Raw genomic sequence first — 22863 nt, 5'->3', positions numbered from 1 at the left:
TGTTCCTTTTTTAAATACTATTATTTTCAGTTTTTTGCACAAACAATTATGAAAGTTCTAAATGACAGAGATTGTTTTCTTTACAAATTTATACTACAGCATTTGGCTATCGATTAATCTAATCGATTCTGAATCCTGAAATTTCTTTAACTTGTGTTTGCACTTATACTCCTTAAAATTCAGTATTAATTAGCACATTAATTGTTTAATTTATAGTTTTATAGCCATTACTCTTGCCAGAGTAAATAAAAAATTTCACTATGTTCCATGATCTTCCTCCAGTTTAGTTTCAAACAGCACAATTTAAACTTATATTGGAGACCAACTGAAAATAAATTATTTCCAGAAATTCGGGACATAAGAAGAAAATATATTTATTACTGAGTTCTTCGTTTACTCAATCACTAATGTCTCATACACGATTACAACAAGGTTGTCACTGAAGCTCAAGACATATGTTTCGGGCTTAGACACGTATGAAACTGAAGAAATGTGTGATAATTTTAATACGCCTGTCAAATATGTTAAAATAGACAGGAATACAGGCATAACGGATGCAGTTGTCGGTGAAGATAGGTAAAAGAAAATACCGAGAGAGTTCGGCATCGACAAGTGAAGTGAGATGGCAGAAGTATTAATAGAATTCTGTGCTGTGTTACTTGTTGCGAATATCTTTATCGATAGCACGTTGAGAAGGAAGTAGGCATGTAATGGGATCAAAGAAAATATCCGAGTGACCGTACTTTGTTAAAAAAAAGATTCAGTGGCCAAATTAAGAACTGCAAGAGTTATCCAGGTGCTGACATCGTAATTGACCGTAACCCAGTACTAATGAAGTTTAGTTGTCACATAATTTGGTAAAGAGAATGCAGCTGATAATTTGGTATCTAGATAAGTCGAAAGAATTAAGATTTCGATTGGATTGGAATAACATATGACAAAAGAAGATGTCACTTTCAGGACTTATGACATGGAAAAAACAATATAATTCCCGTAAAAAAGCGTGGTAAATGCAGCAGAATAGGTGCTATAATAGAAACATCCAGCCATGGATGACGGATGACTAACTGGAATTAGTGAATAAACAACAAAAACAGAAAAAGGTTGAAAGTGACCATAATATCGGTCATTCAGAAATGAAAGTAACTGATAATGGAGAAAACTTTAAAAAAGAGTAGATAGTGAACAGATGTTATACAATTATTACAAAATTGAGAAGAATAACATTGATTTTGTTGTTAACAGAATAATATTCAGTTACTTTAAGTAGTATAAAATGAGAGTCACAGTCATTAGAGATGCGTAGTTGGCTGAAGCAGAAAATAAAGTGAGAAGATGAAATCAGTAGTCGGAGAAACGTTACAGCAGCCCATAAGAAATTAGTACAATTCAAAAGTAGGACGTGGAGTAAGATGACGGTTGGGGGCGAATAAATGATTTGCTTTGTATTTTAAAAAGCTTTATTCTCCTGGTTATAAGTCTAATCGGTTGAGAAAAAATTATATTAGCATGTAAATGAGATTTATAAAACTGGGGATAGGATGAATATGAACAGTATCGAATATTAGTGAAGTATTACATCAAAAATTCCACAGGAGTACTTTAGCCAAGACTGGGAAGGAAAACTGAATGTAGATCAGGAGCGGAACAGTTCAGTTCTAGGAGAGGCAGGGGCACTAGAAAGCAGTTATAGCTCTGCGGCTATTAATAGAAGGCAGATTAGAAAAAAGACCAGACAACGTACATTATATTAGTAGATTTGAAGAATACTTTTGATAATGTTGAATGAAAGCAAATATGAGTATTTTCAGCTCTTCGTCCGTGTGGTATCAGATATAGTGATGAAAAGTTAATCTGTTTTGTGCAAAGGAGATTGGACTGGTGTGTACTAATGGAACGACAGGAGAGGCCAAAATGAAAAGAAGTATAGGACAAGATCATCATTTCTCGTCACTGATATTTAACTGTTATGCTGAACAGGTGATGAGGAAGCAAAAGACTATTTCTATGGATCGCCAAAAGTTAACAGAAACTGTGAGTAGCCACGCTTGCTTATGGGAATAATATGCGTATAAACAAAAAAAAAACTAAGATAATTTGGTGAGCAATAGATGAACAAGCTAGATAGCTAAACTTTGAACTTGGCAAACCTCTTGCATAGTTGAAACACTTTGCTAATCACGGAAGCTCATGGATAAAGAAATAAGATGCATGAAATACCTAGTAACTAGGATTATACAAGACAATAGGACTTATTTCAAAAAGACACACCTGCTATCAACCAAAACTATAGATCTCGAGACAACAAGAAGATTAACGAAAATCTGTATTTGGAGCTTAGATGGAATGTTCGAAAAAGGAATGAAGACGTCCTGCAATCGGTCAACGAGAGGAAACGTTTAATAAAAAATATAATTAAACGAAGACAGAAAATCAGCACTAGTGAAAACGGTAATTGAACAAATGGAAGGTGATAATTACAGTGGCAATCCTAGATACCAATACGTAAGGCAGGTCATTAATAATATTCGATACGGCAAATGTGCTGAAAGGTGACAAGCGATGAGAGTGGAAGAATATACTACTGCGCCAAACCAGCCTTAGGACCGATGACCACATCAACAGTAAGCATGAGGAGTATGAGAGAGGATGGTGGTCATGTCCACCGCCTTGCAAAGTGGTCACGGATTCCAGTCCTACCTCAGTTTTAGACGTGTGAGTTAAATGTGCCGTCGCTGTCTAGTTTTTGTGGATACAATATGTGAAACCTTCAGGGTCAAAATTATACAAACAGTACGGCAACCTAAACAGATTATTCTGAGATACGAAATATCTTCGATGTACCTTTCACACATATCCGCTATTTCATCTGCGTTAAGTAGTGGAAATGATTTTGCCCTTTTAACGTTGACGCCTTTGCTATTAAATTCTCCGGAAGTTATTTTGACTTTCCTTTATGTTAAATCTGTGCTTCGGACACTTCTTTTTCGAATTGTTCATCTTTTTATCTGCAGCCCTTTCGCTTCCCTGCACTTCATATCCATTTCATTCCTGAGTGTTTTAAATTGCTGTATTCCCATCTTTTCCTGATCATTGTTATATATTCTTGTTTCGTCGATCAGCTGCAATGTTTCTTCTGCTGCCTACGATTTCTTCGCACCTGTTTCTTATACTTGTCTCAGTCTGTACAACATCTGTAAATACCGTTTTTATAAATGTCCAGTGCATGTTACCTATCGAATTTTTAAGCACGTGATGAAGCGATGGCAAAGAGCGTGGCCACACTTGCTGTTGCAGATGCTTACACGACGAGGCACCTGGTGTACCAGTGGCAGTCGGAGGGCAGCGTCAGCTTCGTGGCCGGCATGGCGCTCTCCCAGTTCGACCTCATGGGCAACCCGCAGAGGAACCTCACCTACAAGCGGCGAGAAGGTCGCTAACACCCTCTCACAAACATTCCTATGAGTTTCAGACGTTTCAAAGCATTACGGATAGTGGTCGACAGCAAACTGTTTTTGTTTGCAGGAGAATTCTCCGTCCTCCAAGTGAACTTCAATCTCCAGCGGCACACCGGTTACTTCCTGATACAAGTCTACGTACCTTGCATTCTGATAGTGGTTCTCTCGTGGGTATCCTTCTGGATACATCGAGAAGCAACAAGTGATAGAGTTGGACTGGGTAATATTCGTAATGATTGTACTATCTCTCAAAATAATTGTAGTTAAGGTGTTGCAAACCTTTGGGGTCAGAACTATGCATATGGTAGAAGATTCTGATTATTTTGAGATAAGAGGCTAGTGGTCTGAAGTTTCCTATTGACATAAATAGCGTACGCCTTACAACAACGACTTAGCTCATAGCAATTGTTCAAATAGAAGACCGTCAAATCAACGTGCATAACCTTTCTTGCACTTTGTCAAATGTTAAATGCGTGCCACGGAGCTGTATCAATCCTTCTTTATTGCTATTACTGGTTTCGATAATTTACTACCTTCTCGGAATGAAAAGATTGATACTGCTCAACGTCATAACTATTTCTGACATAGAAAAGACATATTACGTACAAAATCATCACAGTTGCACATTTACAGGGCGGTCGGAAACAGTCTGAGAAGCTTGTAAGGTTGTTACAGAGGAGGTTGTGCTCCGAAATAATCGTTAAGAAAAAAATCGGTACGTCGCTCCATTTCTGAACTAATTAGGGTTGACGTTAGCCAATTAGGCGGCTGCGCGTGCAGATTCAAGGTGACCGGCAGACACAATTAGTGCCAGTTGGTCTCATAGCGTAGATGATAGAGCACGAGATTGTTCAGCCTTTGACTCGGGTTCGATCCTTACTTCGTCCCATGTCCAATTTTTGTATCATTCTCTATTTCGGTTGTAGGAAACCAAACGAAGAATAGTTTGACGACACCGTCTCTGGCGTGCGACTTGAATTTGCGCGCGCAGCGGCCTGATTGGCTAACTTGAATGCTAATTAACTTCGAATCGTTGCAACACCCTTAAAATCATTTCGGGATGTTTCTGACCTCCCTTTGTAGCCTTTATCACAGGAAATGGCACAGGCCATTAGAATAACTGATAACGACTACGCCGGTATCTGCTGTGTAGAAGAGGAGACCTGTGTACACAAGAGGAAGTTTTTCAACAATCTGATAGAGGAGCATGATAAAAAATATCTGGAAGGAAGAGTCAAATGTTTGTGAAGGGATTAATGTAAAACTAATAAATGAAATAGATTACGGGAGCATGTGAAAGACCCTCGAAATCGGGTACAGCAAATGAAGTGGCGATTGGAAATTTAAAATTCAATGTGTAACTTTGAATTTTAAAAAGTAGTAGAGCATATTTGCCTGGTGGATTATGATTTCGAGTGCTATTCAAAGGTACGTCAAATATTTCTATTGTATTTCTTACTTTTAGACATATCATTTGGCGAACTTTTAACCGTTCTTTTGTTTTCACACATTTTTTAAAAAATCTCCAGGTTTTGTTAAAAAACACGAAATATAATGTATATTAAAATGGATCGGTATTGTTATTAAAAGTACAGAGATCAAGAGGAAGCAGAGAAGTTTGATTTGTGCTGTAATTTGATTTTTATTTCTCAACGTGGAAGGAAAAATTTTCTCTCAAAGCACTAATTAAGCTTTTCTCAATTACTACGATGAGTTCAAGCAATGAAATGTCTTTTGGGAAATTAGATCCCTCGCCGATCAATTGGATACCTCATGTGACCATTACCCACCCTTCATTTGGCTGTGACACTTCTCCATTCTGTAATTTATTTTCGCTCTGCTGAAACGAGTGTACTTAAGGTGTTGAGAAGCTGGGGCTGGTGCGTGACCTTGAGACGCCGGTGCTGCGCGTGCGCAGGCATCACCACGGTGCTGACGCTGTCGACCATCAGCCTGGACAGCCGGACCGACCTGCCCAAGGTCCGGTACGCCACGGCGCTCGACTGGTTCCTCCTGATGAGCTTCTTCTACTGCATAGCCACGCTGCTCGAGTTCGCAGGCGTCCACTACTTCACAAAGGTGTGAGCGCTCGTCCTGTCCGCGCCGCTATCTCAGAACCGCTGTATTTCGTAGCTGCGATGGCACTGTTCTCACAATTAACAATTCAGTGGTGTCACATTTGGCAAATTCCTTACAGTAATATCTCCGTTCCTCCCATTCTTCAGGTTGGTAGCGGCGAAATTCCCGTGGACGAAGAAGAATGGGAAGATATTGAGGGGCCCTTCGAAGAGACCTTCTCGCCATCACCGGAGCCGGTAGAGAACAGTCCGGCTATGCGGACCGGCCGCAGGCGCAGCTCGCTCATCTGCCCGATCTACAACGTAAGAACACCCTACCGACCACATGGACCCACCTGCGACCAGCAGTATTACTTTGTGGCAATATGTTGGAAAACTTTAAACGTTGTTGCCAGCGCGTTACAGCATCATACAGTGCAATCGGAAACTCTATATAAGGCCCATCTGTAGGCGATTAGCACCAAATAAACAAAGAAAGCCAGCAGTTCTAATTTATCATTATTTTTATGTTACTTGCCAATGAATTCCTGTTGACACATCACTATCATTATATAATGAAGGACACTTCTGACTATAGTCATAAACATTTGTTGCATACGACCTTGGTTTCAGCTTTGAAGCCGACTTTCTAGTGTCACATTGTTTTTAATGTGTTCTAAAGTATTATGAAGGAAGGAGCCTACAAGCACCACAGGAACTGAGGTGTACAATAGTAATCAAACGTGGACCCAAAGGAGAACTGTGGGGGATCTTGAGGGGTCACGACACCCTCCACCTCCAAACAACATCTTAGCATAAGTATCTATATTTTTGCATACATTAATTTCCAAATTTTTCACTTAAATTTCGGAGAACACAGTACTATGAGAACTAAAATTCTTTTAACTGAAAAGAAATTCTAAAAAACCGACAAGTTTCGTTAACACACAGAATACTTTTCAGTTACGTTCCACAGATTTAAACCACGTGGATTAGTTTCCAGCCTTACTGGCTGCATGAAACATTCCAGCCAGGTAAATGCGCATATTCACAGGCTAATTACACGTGCAGCCAACAATGACACGGTTCGCGAGTCCACAGGTGGTACCGGGTAACTACAGGAAGTTTGAGAAAGGGAAGACAGAAGGGGAAAGATCACTGAGAAAAATAACAGCAAGGATAGCTTTCCGAAATGTAGAGGGAAACCGATAGATACGGCATTCCTTCCATTTACATGCTCGCATAGCAGTACTACGCAGACGCAAGTTCACAGTCTTAGGGCTAAGTGAAATACTGATAATGCTGAGTGCACATATCGTACAAATTACGAAGTTTTCGAAGTTGTGACAGTTTGTTGCTATTATAGTCCTTAAACCAACTGCATGGCGCAGCTACTTCCCAAAGTTTTGATGATGTGCTTTTCAGATGATGTATTTATCCGAATTTGCTATTTCTTGGAAGTTAAACTGAAGCGATGTACTCAACACCGATGTACAGAGTGAGCACAAAGGCTTGCCCTCATTATAACAATTTATTACAGAATAAGCGGTTGACATAATAATTTACATTTGATGCCGTTACATAGGTTAGTGTCACTAGGCGAGTAATGTCTGGATCGGTGGATTGGAAGGAACGGTCCAACACCCTGGCCACCCCGCTCTCCAGACATTACGCCCGTGACTTTTTTCTGGGGCTATACCAAGGACAGAGTCTTCGTCACACCAGTTGCTGACGTCGACGAACTGAAGGCTAGGATACTAGCTGCTGTGGTTACTGTGGCAGAACACAAATTATGAAACACCTGACTGGAACTGGAACACCGCCTCGACATTCTCCGAGCTACCAAGAGAGCACACGCTGTGGCTTACTAACGTAAGTGGTCTTAAAAAAACTAGTAACACTAATCTATGTAACGGCATCAAATGTTACTTATTATGCCAGCCGGCGTGGCCGAGCGGTTCTAGGCGGTACAGTCTGGAACCTCGCGACCGCTACGGTCGCAGGTTCGAATCCTGCCTCGGGCATGGATGTGTATGATGTCCTTAGGTTAGTTAGGTTTAAGTAGTTTTAAGTTTCAGGGGACGGATGACCACAGCAGTTAAGTCCCATAGTGCTCAGAGCCATTTGAACCATTTTTTGTAACTTATTATGTCAAAAGGTTGTTCTGTTATAAATTTTTTATAGTCAGGGCAACACTTTGTGCTCACACTGTATAACCGAAATTACCAATGGGGTGCTACTTACTGAAGAAAACAGGAAGTCGAAAGATTCGAGGTTTTTACCCATTCTCGTCGATTTTGATGTTAGTGCGTATTCGTGCAAAGCATGCAAGTGCTTTTGTTGACCTAAGAAACATAGAGCTCATTGTTTAATCTTCGCAGTATCCCCAATCGGTGATTAAACATTAAAGTTGGTCTTAAGTAGATTCACAGGATGGCCCATCTACATCTACATCAGTACTCCGCAAGCTACCTAACGGTGTGTGGCGGAAAGTACTCCTGGTACCACTGATTACCCTTTCCCTCTTCCACTCGCAGATGGCGCGTCGGAAGAAAAATGTTGGTAAACCTCTGTGTTAGCTTCAATTTCTCAATCTTTTTCATCGTGATCATTTCGCGTGGTGTATGAGGGAGAAAATAATATGTTGTCCGATTCTTCCCGGAAAGCATTCCCTCAAAATTTCAGTAGTAAACATCTCTGGATGCACAACGCCTCTCTTGTATCGTCTGCCACTGCAGTTCGTTGAGTATCTCTGTAACGCTCTCTCGCCGACTAAACGATCCCCTCATGAAGCGTGCCGCTCTCCGTTAGATCTTCTCTGCTTAATCTATCAGTCTTGCCTGGTAAGGGTCCCAGATTGATGAACAGCATCGTAAATCGGATATACTTTAACCGATTTTCAGATTCAAATGTGATTATCATGACGGTTTTTAAATTCCTGTGATATTTACGGTAGTGAACAAAGGTGTGTATGAAAGAATTACATGCTAATTCGTACAATACATTGTATAAAACAAAAAGAAAGTAATAGAAAAAACTGAGGGTAGTCAGAGGTAGAGTGGATTTGAGGATACATTGACCGGCCTACAATTTCTCCACTGCTGTCAACTACCATTCTATTTGCGGTCAGTATTTCAAAAGCGTAATGAAACTTCGACCACCTCAAAATAAATTCACTGATCCAGCGTAAAAGATAAAAAAAAAACCTAGCCCAGTTCATAAACAGTGTGATCCATTATCGAAACTATAAAAATAGTGGAAGGTACTAGTCTGAAGTACCACACACATAGCTCCTAGTTTAGTTGAACATAACACCTTCAATTTGATCCATCTTAAACCTAAACCTTCGTTTCAAAACATCCAGTGTAGTTAGGACTAAGATTATCTGTTCTTGATTTATTGAGTCGATATCCGGCTTTTGTGGCCACAGAAAACTTTATTCCTTGTTCCCGAAGATATTTGACATTATATGTCATACGTGAATCACTGCCTGAACCACAAAAGCTCGCAAGTCAAAACATCCAGTGTAGTTAGGACTAAGATTATCTGTTCTTGATTTATTGAGTCGATATTCGGCTTTTGTGGCCACAGAAAACTTCATTCCTTGTTCCCGAAGATATTTGACGTTATATGTCATACGTGAATCGTTGCCTGAAGCTCAAAAGCTCGCAATTTGAGCAATATATGACTGACTTTGTTTTTCTCGGTTGTAGGCACACTAACAATTACAAATGAACCTTTGTATACATAGCGATCGTTAATATTTGTATTCCTATGTGCCTCACTGACATTGGCATCAGTACGGTTTAATCAAAAGTGTGTCTGTAATCCTAGAGTAACAATGCCTAGTGGTCAGAGTAAGAAACAGAAAAATCATGCACATGACCCCAGAAATCATAATAAACTGAAGTGACAAAAGATATGCACGTTTGCAGACGGCGGTAGTAACGCAAACATAAGGTATAAAAAGGCAATGCATTGGCGGAGCTGTCCTTTGTACCCAAGTAATTCATGCGAAAAGGTATTCGACGCCATTATGGCCGCACCACAGGGAATAACAGACTTTGAACGCGTGCGGGCTTTCAAAAATAAAAATGAGGTGGCTCTCATCTACGTACCCTCAGACTCAGAGTTGAAATATTAAAAGTTTTGACTGGCTTCGTTGTCTAGGAGCTGGGATACGTAGTTACCGCATTACAGGCCAAATACTGCTGAGTGTGCAGTACACAATATGAATATATACATGAAGCGAATGGTCGAAGATTCCTATCACTCGGCAATTGCGAATTTGGAATGTAACACAGAAATATTCAGGTACTATTTTAACGACTTTAAATGATGAGCACGATAGCAGAAGTACCTTTAAGAATGCCGCTTATTATTGCAAAACACTTATTGGTGTCGATGGTCCAGCAATTAAATAAAATATAAATTGCATAACAGGGACTCAATAGACTCCTATTTCACGTAATCAGTTATGAACAACGACATAGCTCGCGAGATATTCACTTCTAAACGCATACTACGCCTTCACTGCAGAAACCACGGAAATGTCACAAGTGTCGGCACTATCTCCCGTGACCACGCGCAAAACTGCTCCTCTCTCCAAGTCTTTCCTGCTACCGCCCATCGCTGTTCCCCGTCTAGCACTCCTCTGTCCTGTCCAGCACTCCTCCCCAGCTTCCATTCAGTCTCCCAATTAACGAGCGCTTTGATTGGCTAGAGCGCTCCCGCAATTTCTCCAAGCCAACGCATGCTCACAAACATATGGAAACACATACGAAATACTGGTTTTACATTTAAATAACTTGAAATTAAATAAATATTCCTACGGCTGGACCATAAACACGCTCTAACACTTATTACTAATTACATAAACAAATTAAATAAACATATATCAAAGAAATAGAAGCAAAAGCGGCTCAGTAGCCAAATGTCTCTGTGCTTTGTAAAACACAGTAAATATTTGACCAATTTCTTCAAGAATAGTATATATCGGATATAAACAAAGGCATAGACGAATAAATATATTTATAAGCATGTTGCTACCGTTTTTTCGTGTAAGTGTGGAGAACTTATGGCCTGATGTGATTAATAGTAATCGGCCACTTTGACCTCTAATAATTCATGTACTATTCAAGTTATATGCCTGAAATTCATACCAATTTAGGTTTACACTAAAATCTTTCTAAAGACACGTCGATTGACAAAACCAGATGAACCGTTTAGATTTTGGAAATTCGTTGCTGGATGTTACTTGTATAATTTAAACTAATAAAGATACTGAAAATCTGATTACACCATCAGAATCTTCGTGCAATTAATGGTAATGAACATGTTTCCTTTTAAGGTATCAAGATGCCTCTGGCTATTATTAATTTCTATAGAAGCTGTGAAATGTCTGCTATTATGGTTTCACGAAGTCCGCCATCTTTATCACTCCTGGCATACAAATCTCCTTCATCGACACAAAGCACAGTCCTTGTCACAGCGTGAACATGGAATTCCCAGCCACGATCAGCCTCGACCACGCGCTGGGGCTACCCTTCTTGCTCCGGCCAATGTGCGACACCACGCGGTTGCCTGCTGAGCGGCCCGTGTGGAACTTAGAATATTTTCATGGCGCCACAGCTCGCCCATTGCCTCACACGCCAAACTGTAGTGCTTGGAGCTAGACGCATGGAACATTGCATTTCGGAAATTGGTAGGGAATTTAACATCCCGAGATGCACAATGTCAAGAGTGTGCCGAGAATACCAATTTTCAGCCATTACCTCTCGCCTCTGACAATACAGTGGCCGAAGGTTTTCACTTAACGACCGAGAGCAACGGCATTTGCGTAGAATTTTCAGCGCCAACAGACAAACAACACTGCGTGAAATAACTCCAAAAACCGATGTGTGGCATACAACGAACGTATTCTTTAGGAAAGAGCGTCAAAATGTGATTTTAATGGGCTGTGGCAGCAGACGATTGACGCAAGTCCGTTTGGGAACAGCACAACATCGGTTACAGCGGCTCTCGTGGGCTCGTGTCTATATTGATTGGAAACTAGACGACTGGAAAACAGCGACCTGGTCAGATGAGTTGCGATTTCAGTTGGTAAGAGCTGATGGTAGGATTCGAATGTGGCTCAGACCCCACGAAGCAATGGATGGAAGTTGTCAACAAGGCACAGTACAAGCTGGTGATGGCTCCATAATGGTGTGGGCTGCGTTTACATGAAATGGACTGTGTCCTCTGGTCCAACTGAAGCGATCACTGACTGGAAATAGCTGAGTTCGACCTTTTGGAGGCTATTTACAGTCATGCGGACGCCATGTTCTCAAACATGTTACCGGGCCACAACTGTTCGTAATTGGTTTGAAGACACTGGACAATTCGAGCGAATGATTTTGCCACCCTGGTCACCTGACATGAATCCCATTAGACAATTAAGGGACATAGTCGACAGCTCGGCTCGTACACAGTACCTTCCACCGGAGACACTTTCGGAATTATGGACGGCTATAGACACTGCCAACGACTTGTTGAGTCAATGCCATGTCGAGTTGCTGCAGTACTCCGGGCCAAAGGAGGTCCGAAACGATATTGGGAGCTATCCCATTACTTTTGTCACATCAGTGTGTACTAACACATACAGGCATCGGAAAAAAACTAATAAGTGATCTGTTTTGAGAACTGATCAAATAACACACATGATATAGCTGAAAACGCCGATAGCTTTCCAGGTAAATATCTATGGATTTTGCGCAACCAGATTTAAACACATTTTCACGTACAACTTAAGTTGCAACAGCTTCACCAGCTCTTGTGCAAGAAAATCGTCACTACATGGCGCCATCTAGCTTATATTGATGAACCACCAAACAGTATAATCTAAACACTCAACTGAAAGCCTGAAGAGAGCTGTAAGACTTTTGGTGTGTGAGTGGTTAAAGTAACCATGACGATCAAAGTATACCTAATTTATGGTACTCAAGTCGCTTCCTTCCTGAATTAGTTACGTTTCATTAGGAATCTGAAAATTATACCTACTATTTGTTTTACATGGTCATTCCACTTAAGGTCACTTTGGATAGTTACTCCTATCCTCGCCTTCTCCATCTGCCTTCCGTCCCCCATGCGCATCCTCTACAACTTCATCCCCTTCTCCCACCTTCTCCTTTTCCTTGAACACATGCGCACCCTATAATTTGTCCACTACCTTCATCTCCCTCACCCCCTGGTGTCTCCCTTCTTCTCCACCCTTAGCCAATTACCATCCCTTTACCGTTGTGTCCCACCCTCTCTCCATCTCCAAACCCTCCGCCTCCTTTCCTAACACAACTTCCAACATTTACCACTCCTGGATGATGAGCTTCGCCCTGACATCTACCTTTCCTACCAACTTTAACCCCACCTTCCTCTTGCCTCCTCCTCAGGGCTCCTTCTCCTCCCCCTCCCTTCTCCTGAGTGGCTTTCCCCTCCTACTCACCCTCCCTCTCCTGTGTTCCCCTTCAGTGTATCTGCTTCTCCCTTCTGCCTTGCCTTCCCTCTCCATCTCCCACCCCCCCCTGTCTCCTGCCTCTTGTTGCCCCTACTCTTTTCATCCCGCCCCCTCCCCTGCTGCACCTTGCTCTCCCCTCCTTTTCCATCCTCTCAGGCCTCTCCCTCGGCAGGTCCCGCCTGGCAGGTTTATTCTTCATTGTGTGTGCTCCAAGTGGGTTTAAAGTGGGTTGTTCTGGAGTGTTATTAATACTGTGGCCAATTTTTAGCCCGTGCGTGTCACTTTAGTGTCTTTTTTGTGATCTACGAATCGCCAACTGTGTTTTTTTTTAACTTTATGTCGACTTTTTTTATTGTCCCCCACTCTCGTTTCTATGTCAGTGTATTTTTACCTCCATTAGCTCCGCTTACTCTGTTTTATGTCCCCCTTTTTTATAGCCTTTATATGTAACATTTTCTTCTTGTATTAGCTGTCATGTCACTCAGCTGAAGAGTGACGGATTGAGCGACTGACAGCCCTCCCCTGCCCATTAGGGGGCATGGGAATGAAATCACAATAAAGAAAAAATGCTCCTAGATTTTTTTGGTGTATACTGCTTCCAGCAATTAGTCATCAATACTGTAGTTGTACAGTTGTGCTATTATTTTCCTAGATATGCACAATATTTTACATTGATTTACATTCAGGACCAACTGCTGCAGGCTGCACCATTCATCGACCTTCTGTAGGTCATTTTCCAAATCGATACTGCCTTCTGGCGTTGCTATTTTCTTATAGTGAACCATCATCTGCGTAAAATCTTAAAAAGCTTCCGACTCTTTCTAGTGGATCGTTTATTTATATTGTAAACAGTAATGATCCTATCACACTTCCTTGGGGTACTCCGAAGATTACCTTTACAGCTTTTCATTTTTTTCCGTTAAGAGCGACGTGTTGAGTTCTATCTGTGGGGAAGTCATGATCATAGTCGCAAATCTGGTTCGATAAGATAAGCTTGTATGTTTTTTTCATTATACGGCAGTGCGGGACAGTATCAAACGTCTTCCTGAAGTCAAGGAACGCGGCGTCAACGTGAGCGCCGTTGCCTACAGCGCTATCGATCTCTTGGAGGAGGAGGGCGGAGTTTCGCAAGATCTCTGTTTGAGGAATCTATGCTGATTTTTGTAGAGGAGATTTTTGTTCTCCAAAAACGTCATAATCCTTGCGTATAAAACATATTCCATAATTCTACAATAGATTGACGTTAATGATGTAGGCCCATAATTATGTACATCTGTACCTGTGCCTTTTTTCTAGTCAGTAGGTACCCTTCGTTAGTCCAGGGAGCTACTATACTCTGCTGCTGGAAGGCAAACAAGTTCTTTCATATTCTCCTTATACAGTCTTACAGGTATCTCACCTTGTTCTGATGCCTTTCCGCTACTAAACGACTGTAGTAGCTTTTGTATTCCGCGATCGGTTATCTCAGTATCTGTCATTTCGATGTTCACACGGCGACTGAAAGGAGGGACAGTACTATAATTTCTCCGCGGTGAAATAGTTTCGGAAGACCGAAATCAATATTTCGGCCTTCTCACTATCATCTTCCGTTTCGGTGCCTTTGTAGTCACTGAGTTGCTGAATAGGCGATTTCGAACCGCTTACTGATTTCACGTAAGACGAAAACCTCTTTGGGTTTCAGTCAGATCGACTGACAAAATTTTACTTTCAAAGTCACTGAACGCATGTCTCATTCATATCCTTACGCTCATTTTCCCTTCGTTCAGCTTTGGTTTGTCCACTAGGTTTTGACGTCTCTCGAATCAGTGATAAAGCTCTCTTTTTTTCCCCCACAGAAATTTTCTAACATAGCTGTTAAACCGCGATATGTCTTTCCTATCTTTTAAGACCTTGCTCGAAACATAGACTTTCTTGTCTAAGGCACATATTAAACGACGCTATTGAATTTTTTTCAGTTGTGCTCCACGTTTTCCTCCTCAGCACTGAATATTTGTTGTTGACTTCTCAGATGCTCTGCAATTTGAATCCTGTTTCCCTTGCTAAGCAAAAATATTTTCTTAACATTCCTTGTAATACCGATAGTCATAGTTGCTATCACAGGTCACTGATACCTTTCTCTGCATTATCTGATTCTATAAGTTCAGGTCTGTTTGTAGCTAGACCTTCAGATGTTATCTAGTATTTGATGAGTTGTGTATTATGTACCTACAGGGTGGTTAAAAACAAGCTGATAATGTCAAAGCGAAGAAGCGGACGTCGAATCGAGTAGTTTTTTTTCTAAATAACCATAGGTCGGTTATATTTCGTTGTGGGCCTAGGGCCATAAAACGACAGCGAATCAGCGACTAGTTTATGACAACCATCCAGGTCTTTGTGTAGAATAACCTTGATGTTATAGACTGTCTTTCAGACATTTTTACCTGTAAGTACTTTATATTAGCATGGCAATTATATCATTTCAACTATAGCGAATGATGTTAGGGATATCCCTTTGCTTGAACTAAACGTTTTGCACCTGCGGGTATTTTTTTTTTCATGGAGCTAACAGATAGTAATATACATCACGTTATAAAGAGAAGAATAAAAGTACTACAAACAGAATTACACTACGCCTGAATATAGACTTTCCCACCTCTCGGGCTTACGTCAGGAGATGAGTATGACACTTGTCGGAACGTCATGGTGTTTCAACATTATAACCTGAGAGCTTTTCATCCATAATTTCACTACATTTATGTCACAATATTATTCTAATTTACTCTGTTAATACACACTGACAGGTATACTTGTAATCTCTTTCAATCACACTTTGTGGATGGGACGTTAAACATAAACCTTCCTCCCTTCTATCACACCATTTCCAACACAGATCGCTCATCCCATATTCTTCCCTCTGAAGTCTTGTCTCAGCAGGCTGTTGTGCACTTGAAGTGAAACTAAGAGTAAAAACCAGCAGAAGGAATAATCTCATCAAATAGACCTCGTTTACAAAGTATATATATATATATATATATATATATATATATATATATATATATATATATATATATATATATATACCTTGTTTTATGAAAACGTTCTTCTTTTGAGAATGTCCGTGACTGAGAATTTTCGTTCACACTATACATAATCTTTTAACAGGCTTCTAAATGTGCCTTTTTTACACCTTCTACAGTAGGACACACTCCTTATTACACAGAAAATATGGATGCACTGTAATCACTTGATAGTTCACAATTCCAGTCCTCACTCAGTCATTGTAAATTGTAGAAGACACCACGAGAATAAGCCTTAGATTCCAGAGTAAGGCAAATCCCTCAGTAATCCCTAGAACACTACACTAAACCGAAGCCTTGTTGAAATCCAGCAAATAGCCAGGTCAGGAAAATGCGGTATAATGGGAGACTTGAGCACAACAAAACCTGAAGTGACTTTCAGCTGGGTTTTGTCTACCGCTTCACGTCAGTGAGCAGACACCAGTGACAGTCCACCGGCCCCTCTTACCGGTTATTAGCCGCCGGAAGAGTCGGACCTCGCTGTCTAGTAACACAGAAACAATGTCTACACCACCCCATCTTTAACTGGCACGTAAGGCCAGGTGTCCATGTTGGTATCGGGATCGCTAAACTGGCAGGGGGAGGTGTTGGTGGGCAAACCAGCTAAATGTCTTCTGTCCCTCTCGATGTCTGGCGTCACTGTGTCTTCTGGTTTTGGTGGAGGGATGGGCTGCTGATGCTGGATTGTTGTGGTCTGTGATTCCATGCCGGAAATCGGCGATGCTGGAGGTGGGAAAAAATCCCATGCCATGAGGAACCAGCTGCAACGATGCTGAACCTGAGGATGTGGGTCTTCCAGACATCTAAATTTGTATAGAGCTGGTCTATGGTCAGTGGTGGTTATCTTGCAGTAGAAGTCTGTAGGTGTGGGTGCTGCTGATTGGAGTGCCATACCAGCACGACATCACTGGCGTCCACTGTGCACGTCTGCCATGTGTCTGGCTCTGTTGACATTTCGTATCTATCCAAGGACTCTCCCGAAGGTGTAAGCCCATACCCCTGTGCCCACCGAGTCTCAGGGGCGACGTTCGGCCGCCATGTATGTATTTCAGGCCTGTGGAGGTCCTAAAGGGTCCAGTATGGGCAGCCAAAAAGCAGTTCCACCAGAGAGCATCCTTCAATCAGCGTGGACCAGTAGCAGGCTAGGAAATGTATTGGGATCGTGGCCTTGGGTGCAACTAAAGCATCTTCCGAGTCTGCAAATTAAAGATGAGGGTAATCCACTCACCTTAGCTATTGGAGACTGTGTGGAATGGCTCCTTTACCGGGTGCGGTCTGCCGTTCCAAGTGCAGAAATCCTGGAACATACTGGATGAAAACTGATGGTCATTGCCGGAGATGGTTGTACTTTGGACCCCTACAATGGTGAATATTTTGTGGAAGGTGCTTACTGTCTCCGTTGCGTGCCGGCAGCGGTGGCCGTGCGGTTCTAGGCGCTAAGTCCGGAACCGCGGGACTGCTACGGTCGCAGGTTCGAATCCTGCCTCAGGCATGGATGTGTGTGATGTCCTTAGATAGGTTTAAGTAGTTCTTAGGGGACTTATGACCTAAGATGTTGAGTCCCATAGTGCTCAGAGCCATTTGAACCATTTGTCTCCGTTGCTATTATATTTGAGATTCGAACTACGCAAGGAAATTTTGAAAATGAGTCAATGACAACGAGCCGCATCTCTAGAAGAAGAAGGCGAAGTCCACGTGGGCACTGCGGGGTTGGCCAGGCGGGGAAGAGTTTTGGTGGTATTGACAGCGCCAACGCACATGTGTCACAGGAGCGGGCTGTCCTCTCGATGTACGGTGTGATGTGGCCAGGGGACCTGCCACTTCGCCAGTGCATCCATGCAGGTCATCCCCCAGTAGCCAGCGTGCAGGAAGATCGTCTTCTGTCAGCATCAGAACTCTCAGTACCATCTGGATCCGGTTTTTTGGAGAACAATACGTCCACAGTTCTGAAAGAGAGCGGTGTGGAAGGTGTTCCAGACAATCTTGGTGAACGTATTTCTTACCTTGCTGGAGGATAACGTCTTCAGCTGTTCCCTCGCAATTATAGATAACTAAAGTGCAACTATTTACAGAAGTGGGCTGTAATTGTCATACGGCAGCGTCACTTGAACTAAAGTGCAGCTATTTACAGAAGTGGGCTGTAATTGTCATACGGCAGCGTCACTTGGTAGATATGGTAATGCATCTATGCAGATCCGATTTACGATGGAAAAAAATTAGTTCCAGTTGCGGTCACCAGGTGGAAATCTGGTGCTGTACACTCTTTGTATGATAGTATTACATCCATACTATCATTTGACAAGTCGTAACGTGGGTGACCAGTATGGCTATCCAGAAGACAGACCGCTGTTAGTGAAACTGTTTTATATGAACGGCAGCAACTACCGTGTCACATTGAGAGAGTATCACCGACTGAAACGCCTGACGAGAGGCACGATGTCATTAAATGTTTTAAAGAATATGATAATGAAATTTGGAAGCAGGGGTGAGCTGAGTGCGGCCATTCGTGAGAAGAGGAAGGCGTCCCAGCTAACTGGAAGTTATCGACGAGGTTGCTGTTGCTGCAACTGTCCTTGGTGCATGTGCACCAGGTACTGATAGTGCTTGTGCGGTGTCACAGCGATTGTCCGTCCCATGGTCAACAGTTGCTTGGTTTTGGGGGAGGAGACCAGACAGCGGGGTCATCGGTCTCATCGGATTAGGGAAGGAAGGGGAAGGAAGTCGGCCGTGCCCTTTCAGAGGAACCATCCTGGCATTTGCCTGCAGCGATTTAGGGAAATCACGGAAAAACTAAATCTTGATGGCCGGACGCGGGATTGAACCGTCGTCCTCCCGAATGCGAGTCCAGTGTGCCCCATGGTCAACAGTAAGGAGAGTTTCTCGGTCTGTTTCACTCTCATACCCTTACAAGATTAACACGGTGCAGCAAAGTGTAACTTCACGCGTTGCAATAAAGTTCTGTATTTTCTCTTCAGTTTCTGACACAGATCGAAATTGACGACAAGCGGCCGGGCAATATTCTGTGGAGTGACGAGGCGAATTTTACACTACAGGGTGCAGTGAATGCAGCTGAATCTGGGGTACTGTTAAACCACATACTGCGCAGAAAGAGCCATTGCACTCATCGTATTTGACAGTGTGGTGTGGATTGACAAGTATCTTTATGCTCGGTCCGTTCTTCTTTGTAGAGAATACACACAGTGGGCCTGTCAGGCTTACCGAGACGTCTGCACGTTATGGAGACCGCCTTGCACAGCATGTGAGTCCTGCTTTGGAGGAGCGCAACTGTGTGATAACCACTGTTTTTATACAGTATAGAGCAACACCTAATGTCGCTCGCCCAATGAAAGAGGTGCTTAATGCGACCTTCCACGAACGTGTTATCTCGAGGCATTTTCGAGACGCATGCCTGCAAGACCACCTGATCTGAATCCGCGTGAGTTTTGGCTCTGAGGATATCTAAAAGAACGCGTTTACCGCGGACATGTTCGCTCTCCACCTGATCTGAAGGCCAGTATACAGGAACTCGTTGCTCATATTCCACCGGAACTGCTGGAAGCAACTGTTGAGCACGTCGTTTTATGCATGCAGTATCTCGTCGACGTCTCTGGGGCTCATGTCCCGCTCCGAATCCAATACATATGGAAACTTTTCGATATGTCTTTCTTGAAGTCAATGCGCCACATTTGTACCTGGTAGCCAAAATTGGAACCAGTTTTTTTCCAGTGTAATCCGTTCCGCATTAACACATTAGCATATCTAGCAAGTTTCTTTGCCATACGATAATTATAGCCCACACTGGACCTCTCTCAAGAGCTGCACTTTAATTATAAACATCCAGTATTTACACCACACAATAAAGACTCAGAATAGGATTGTTTACAGTTTTAGTTTTCACACAAAAATCGACACTTATTGGGTACCTCTTTGAGATCATTTGGCCATGCGGCATATGACTGATACCATTTGTTACAACAACGAAAAATTGGGAGCCTAGCTCCTAGAACATTTGTTTCCTGCTCATTTTGCTTGAACAATAAACAGTTGATTTCAGAGAAACTTAAACACTCAGCTTTATCGAAAGGAGTAATTTTCTCTAGAAAAGACACAGCATTTGGCAATTAGTAAATAGCACGAAAGCACTCTGTTTAGTAACGCCTATTATGCAACTCGCCTGTAAGTGGAGCACCAGATGTCTGTAGTGTGAATGCCAGTCTTTGTCCTCTGGAGGAAATGGCGTGAATGGTGGGGATGTATGCTGCGCCGGCTTGCTGAACAGCTGTAGTATAAGCACTTCCTGCTTTTGTTGTTGCTATTCCAGAATTTGCTTTGGTAGTTCTTGTTGTCTTGCCTGGTGCTGCATCTGAAGCTGCACCTGTTGCATCCGTTGTTCTTCTTGTTGCGGCTGATAGTGCATTTGAAGTTGCTTCTCTTGCTGCCACAGTTTCGTGATCACTGAACTTCAATTTGTTATCATCATATGCTTGCTAAATTGAAGTCCTTATCATCCATACACCTGCTACAGTGCAATACACTCTTTATTATACAAAAACACGTCGACGCATGGTACTCATAGTTCACAATTTCAGTCTACACTATGTTATTGTAAACTGTAGAACGCACCAAGAGAATAATTCAGAAAGTCCACGGTTAAGCAAATCCTTCAATAATACGTAGAATACCAATTCAAAACGTAGTCCAGTTGAAATCCAGTAAACAGTGACGTGACAAAAGTATAGTGTAAGCAATGTAAAGACTTTAGCATGGCACTATTCGAAGTGTTCTGCAACGGCACGTTGGCCGCGTTTTACCTTCGGTTTTACTGCAGCAGCCAGGCCCATGTGACGGCCGGCAGTCATTCATAGCAGACATTGTAGGATATCGACTTTCATGTCGGATGACAGAAGTATAGCAGCTTTGTTTTCTATATATTTACTGTATGTCAAAGTTCTTCCAAGTTAAGACTGGGATGGTGATCCTAAACTAGAAACGATAGCATTAATTTGATTTAGTTTAAGTCATTTAATTTCAGGATGTTTATCAGTCTTATTGCGTATATTGTAGGGGTGTAAGTTCCTGCTTAACAATGTTCTTAACAGTACCATTGAGTGGCTTCCTGCGAATGGTCTTAGCCTCAATTTTAAAAAGCCAACATATTCAGTTCTCCACATTTATGGGTACTGCACCAGCAAAAAATGTAACACACGGTGAGAAAATAATGAATAGGGTGGAAACTTCAAAATTCTATTCTGTCCATTTTGATTAGAATTTAAACTGTGATCATATTCTGAAGCTTCTAAAACAACTTATTTCAACCATATTTGCATTTAGAATCATTACAAATCTTGGAGAGAAACAAATCAGTGGGTTGATATATTTTGCATATTTTCATTCAATAATGTGATGTGGAATAATGTCCTGGGGGTAACTCACCTCTAAGAAACAAAGTGTTCATCGCTCAAAAACGTGCTGCAAGAGTGGCATACGATGCACAACCACGATCATTTTTTAGGCATCTGTTTAAGGAGTTGGGAATTCTCACTAAAACTTTACACTACATTTATTCCATCATGACGTTTGTCGTAAATTGTCCACTGCAGTTCTAAAGGAACAATGATGCTCATTAATAGGATAGCGGAGAGAAAAATAGCATTCATTTCTCCATGTTAATGTTGTCTTTAGCACAAAATGGGTGCAGAATGCTCCAACTAAAATTTTTGATAACTTAACTCGGTGATATAAAATGTCTTAGAGAGAGTAAAACAAAATTTGGAAACAATCTAAAAAAGTTTATCCGTGACAAATCCTACTATTCAGTAGAAACACTTCTATTACTGGAATGCGTAAAAGGTGTTGAAAAGACTATCTATAGTGTAAATAATACTTGAAACATGGAGCTAAGTAACTAATCAACTTGTGGCGTTACTTTTGAAGCACACAATCGTTTCATAGACGCATAATGAGCAGACACTCGAAACACTTTGTTGTCTGAATTTATTTGTGCTAAATGTCTTCGAGGATAACGTATAGTGCGTCGCGAAAGTTTCTGCTGTTGTTTCACCAATATATCTGTATGTATATAGGCTTCATTTCCTCATATTATGGTGCACTAGATAGATGTGGGTAGAATACGTAATTAGCACGTTTAGTTTACAGAGTATGCAGCAATTATCCCAGTCCATTTCTGTTTTAGGAATATGTTGGTGTCTGCTTTGTAGCAAATTTTATTGATGTGATTCTTCCATGTCATACTCCTATCGACCGTAATACCAAGGAGTTTTTAATTTGCTACGTCTGTTTCAATGAATCTGCATATATAAGAGATATTATTTGGCTGTAGCGATCTCTTTGCATGTACTGATTGTATGTGGCATTTTAAGAGCTGTTTTTTCGTCATTCTTGTGGATGGTTTGATGTGGGCCGCTACATTCTCTATTATTTTTTGTATATATCAAGGCATTTGTCTTATCGATATAGTTAATTCACTTTACGGCTCCCTACTAACATGGCAGTTTTTCTTGTGAGGTCTTACCACATGTCCTAGCATCCCGTCAATGTTTCCCACATATCCCATTCTTCACCGATGATTCTGTAGAGAACCTATTCATTTATTATCTTGTTAGTCCTCTTACTTTACTTCTTCCTTATGTAACATCACACAGCAAATGCTTCGACTGCTTTTCCCATTTACCTGGAGTCCATGAAATACTTCCATACAGCGCACTTCATCGGACATTCATTCTCATAAATTCCTTTCTCAAATTAAAGTCTTTTTTATATTAGCAGACTTCATTTGGCAAGGA

At 41.6% G+C, this 22863-nt stretch overlaps 1 protein-coding gene across 1 annotated transcript in view; it reads left to right on the top strand.

Moving 5' to 3' along the window:
• LOC126356041 (gamma-aminobutyric acid receptor alpha-like) overlaps positions 1 to 22863 on the top strand; it is a 563407-nt gene that overhangs the window by 522825 nt on the left and 17719 nt on the right. Inside the window, exons 6-9 of the mRNA XM_050006721.1 lie at positions 3298 to 3432; positions 3526 to 3678; positions 5377 to 5537; positions 5684 to 5839. Of these exons, the coding sequence (XP_049862678.1) occupies positions 3298 to 3432; positions 3526 to 3678; positions 5377 to 5537; positions 5684 to 5839 (605 nt within the window). The remainder of the gene's footprint in view (positions 1 to 3297; positions 3433 to 3525; positions 3679 to 5376; positions 5538 to 5683; positions 5840 to 22863) is intronic.

This window comes from Schistocerca gregaria, chromosome 3, assembly GCF_023897955.1.
Source record: "Schistocerca gregaria isolate iqSchGreg1 chromosome 3, iqSchGreg1.2, whole genome shotgun sequence".
Taxonomy (NCBI): Eukaryota; Metazoa; Arthropoda; class Insecta; order Orthoptera; family Acrididae; genus Schistocerca; species Schistocerca gregaria.
This window is presented reverse-complemented; position numbering and strand designations above follow the sequence as displayed.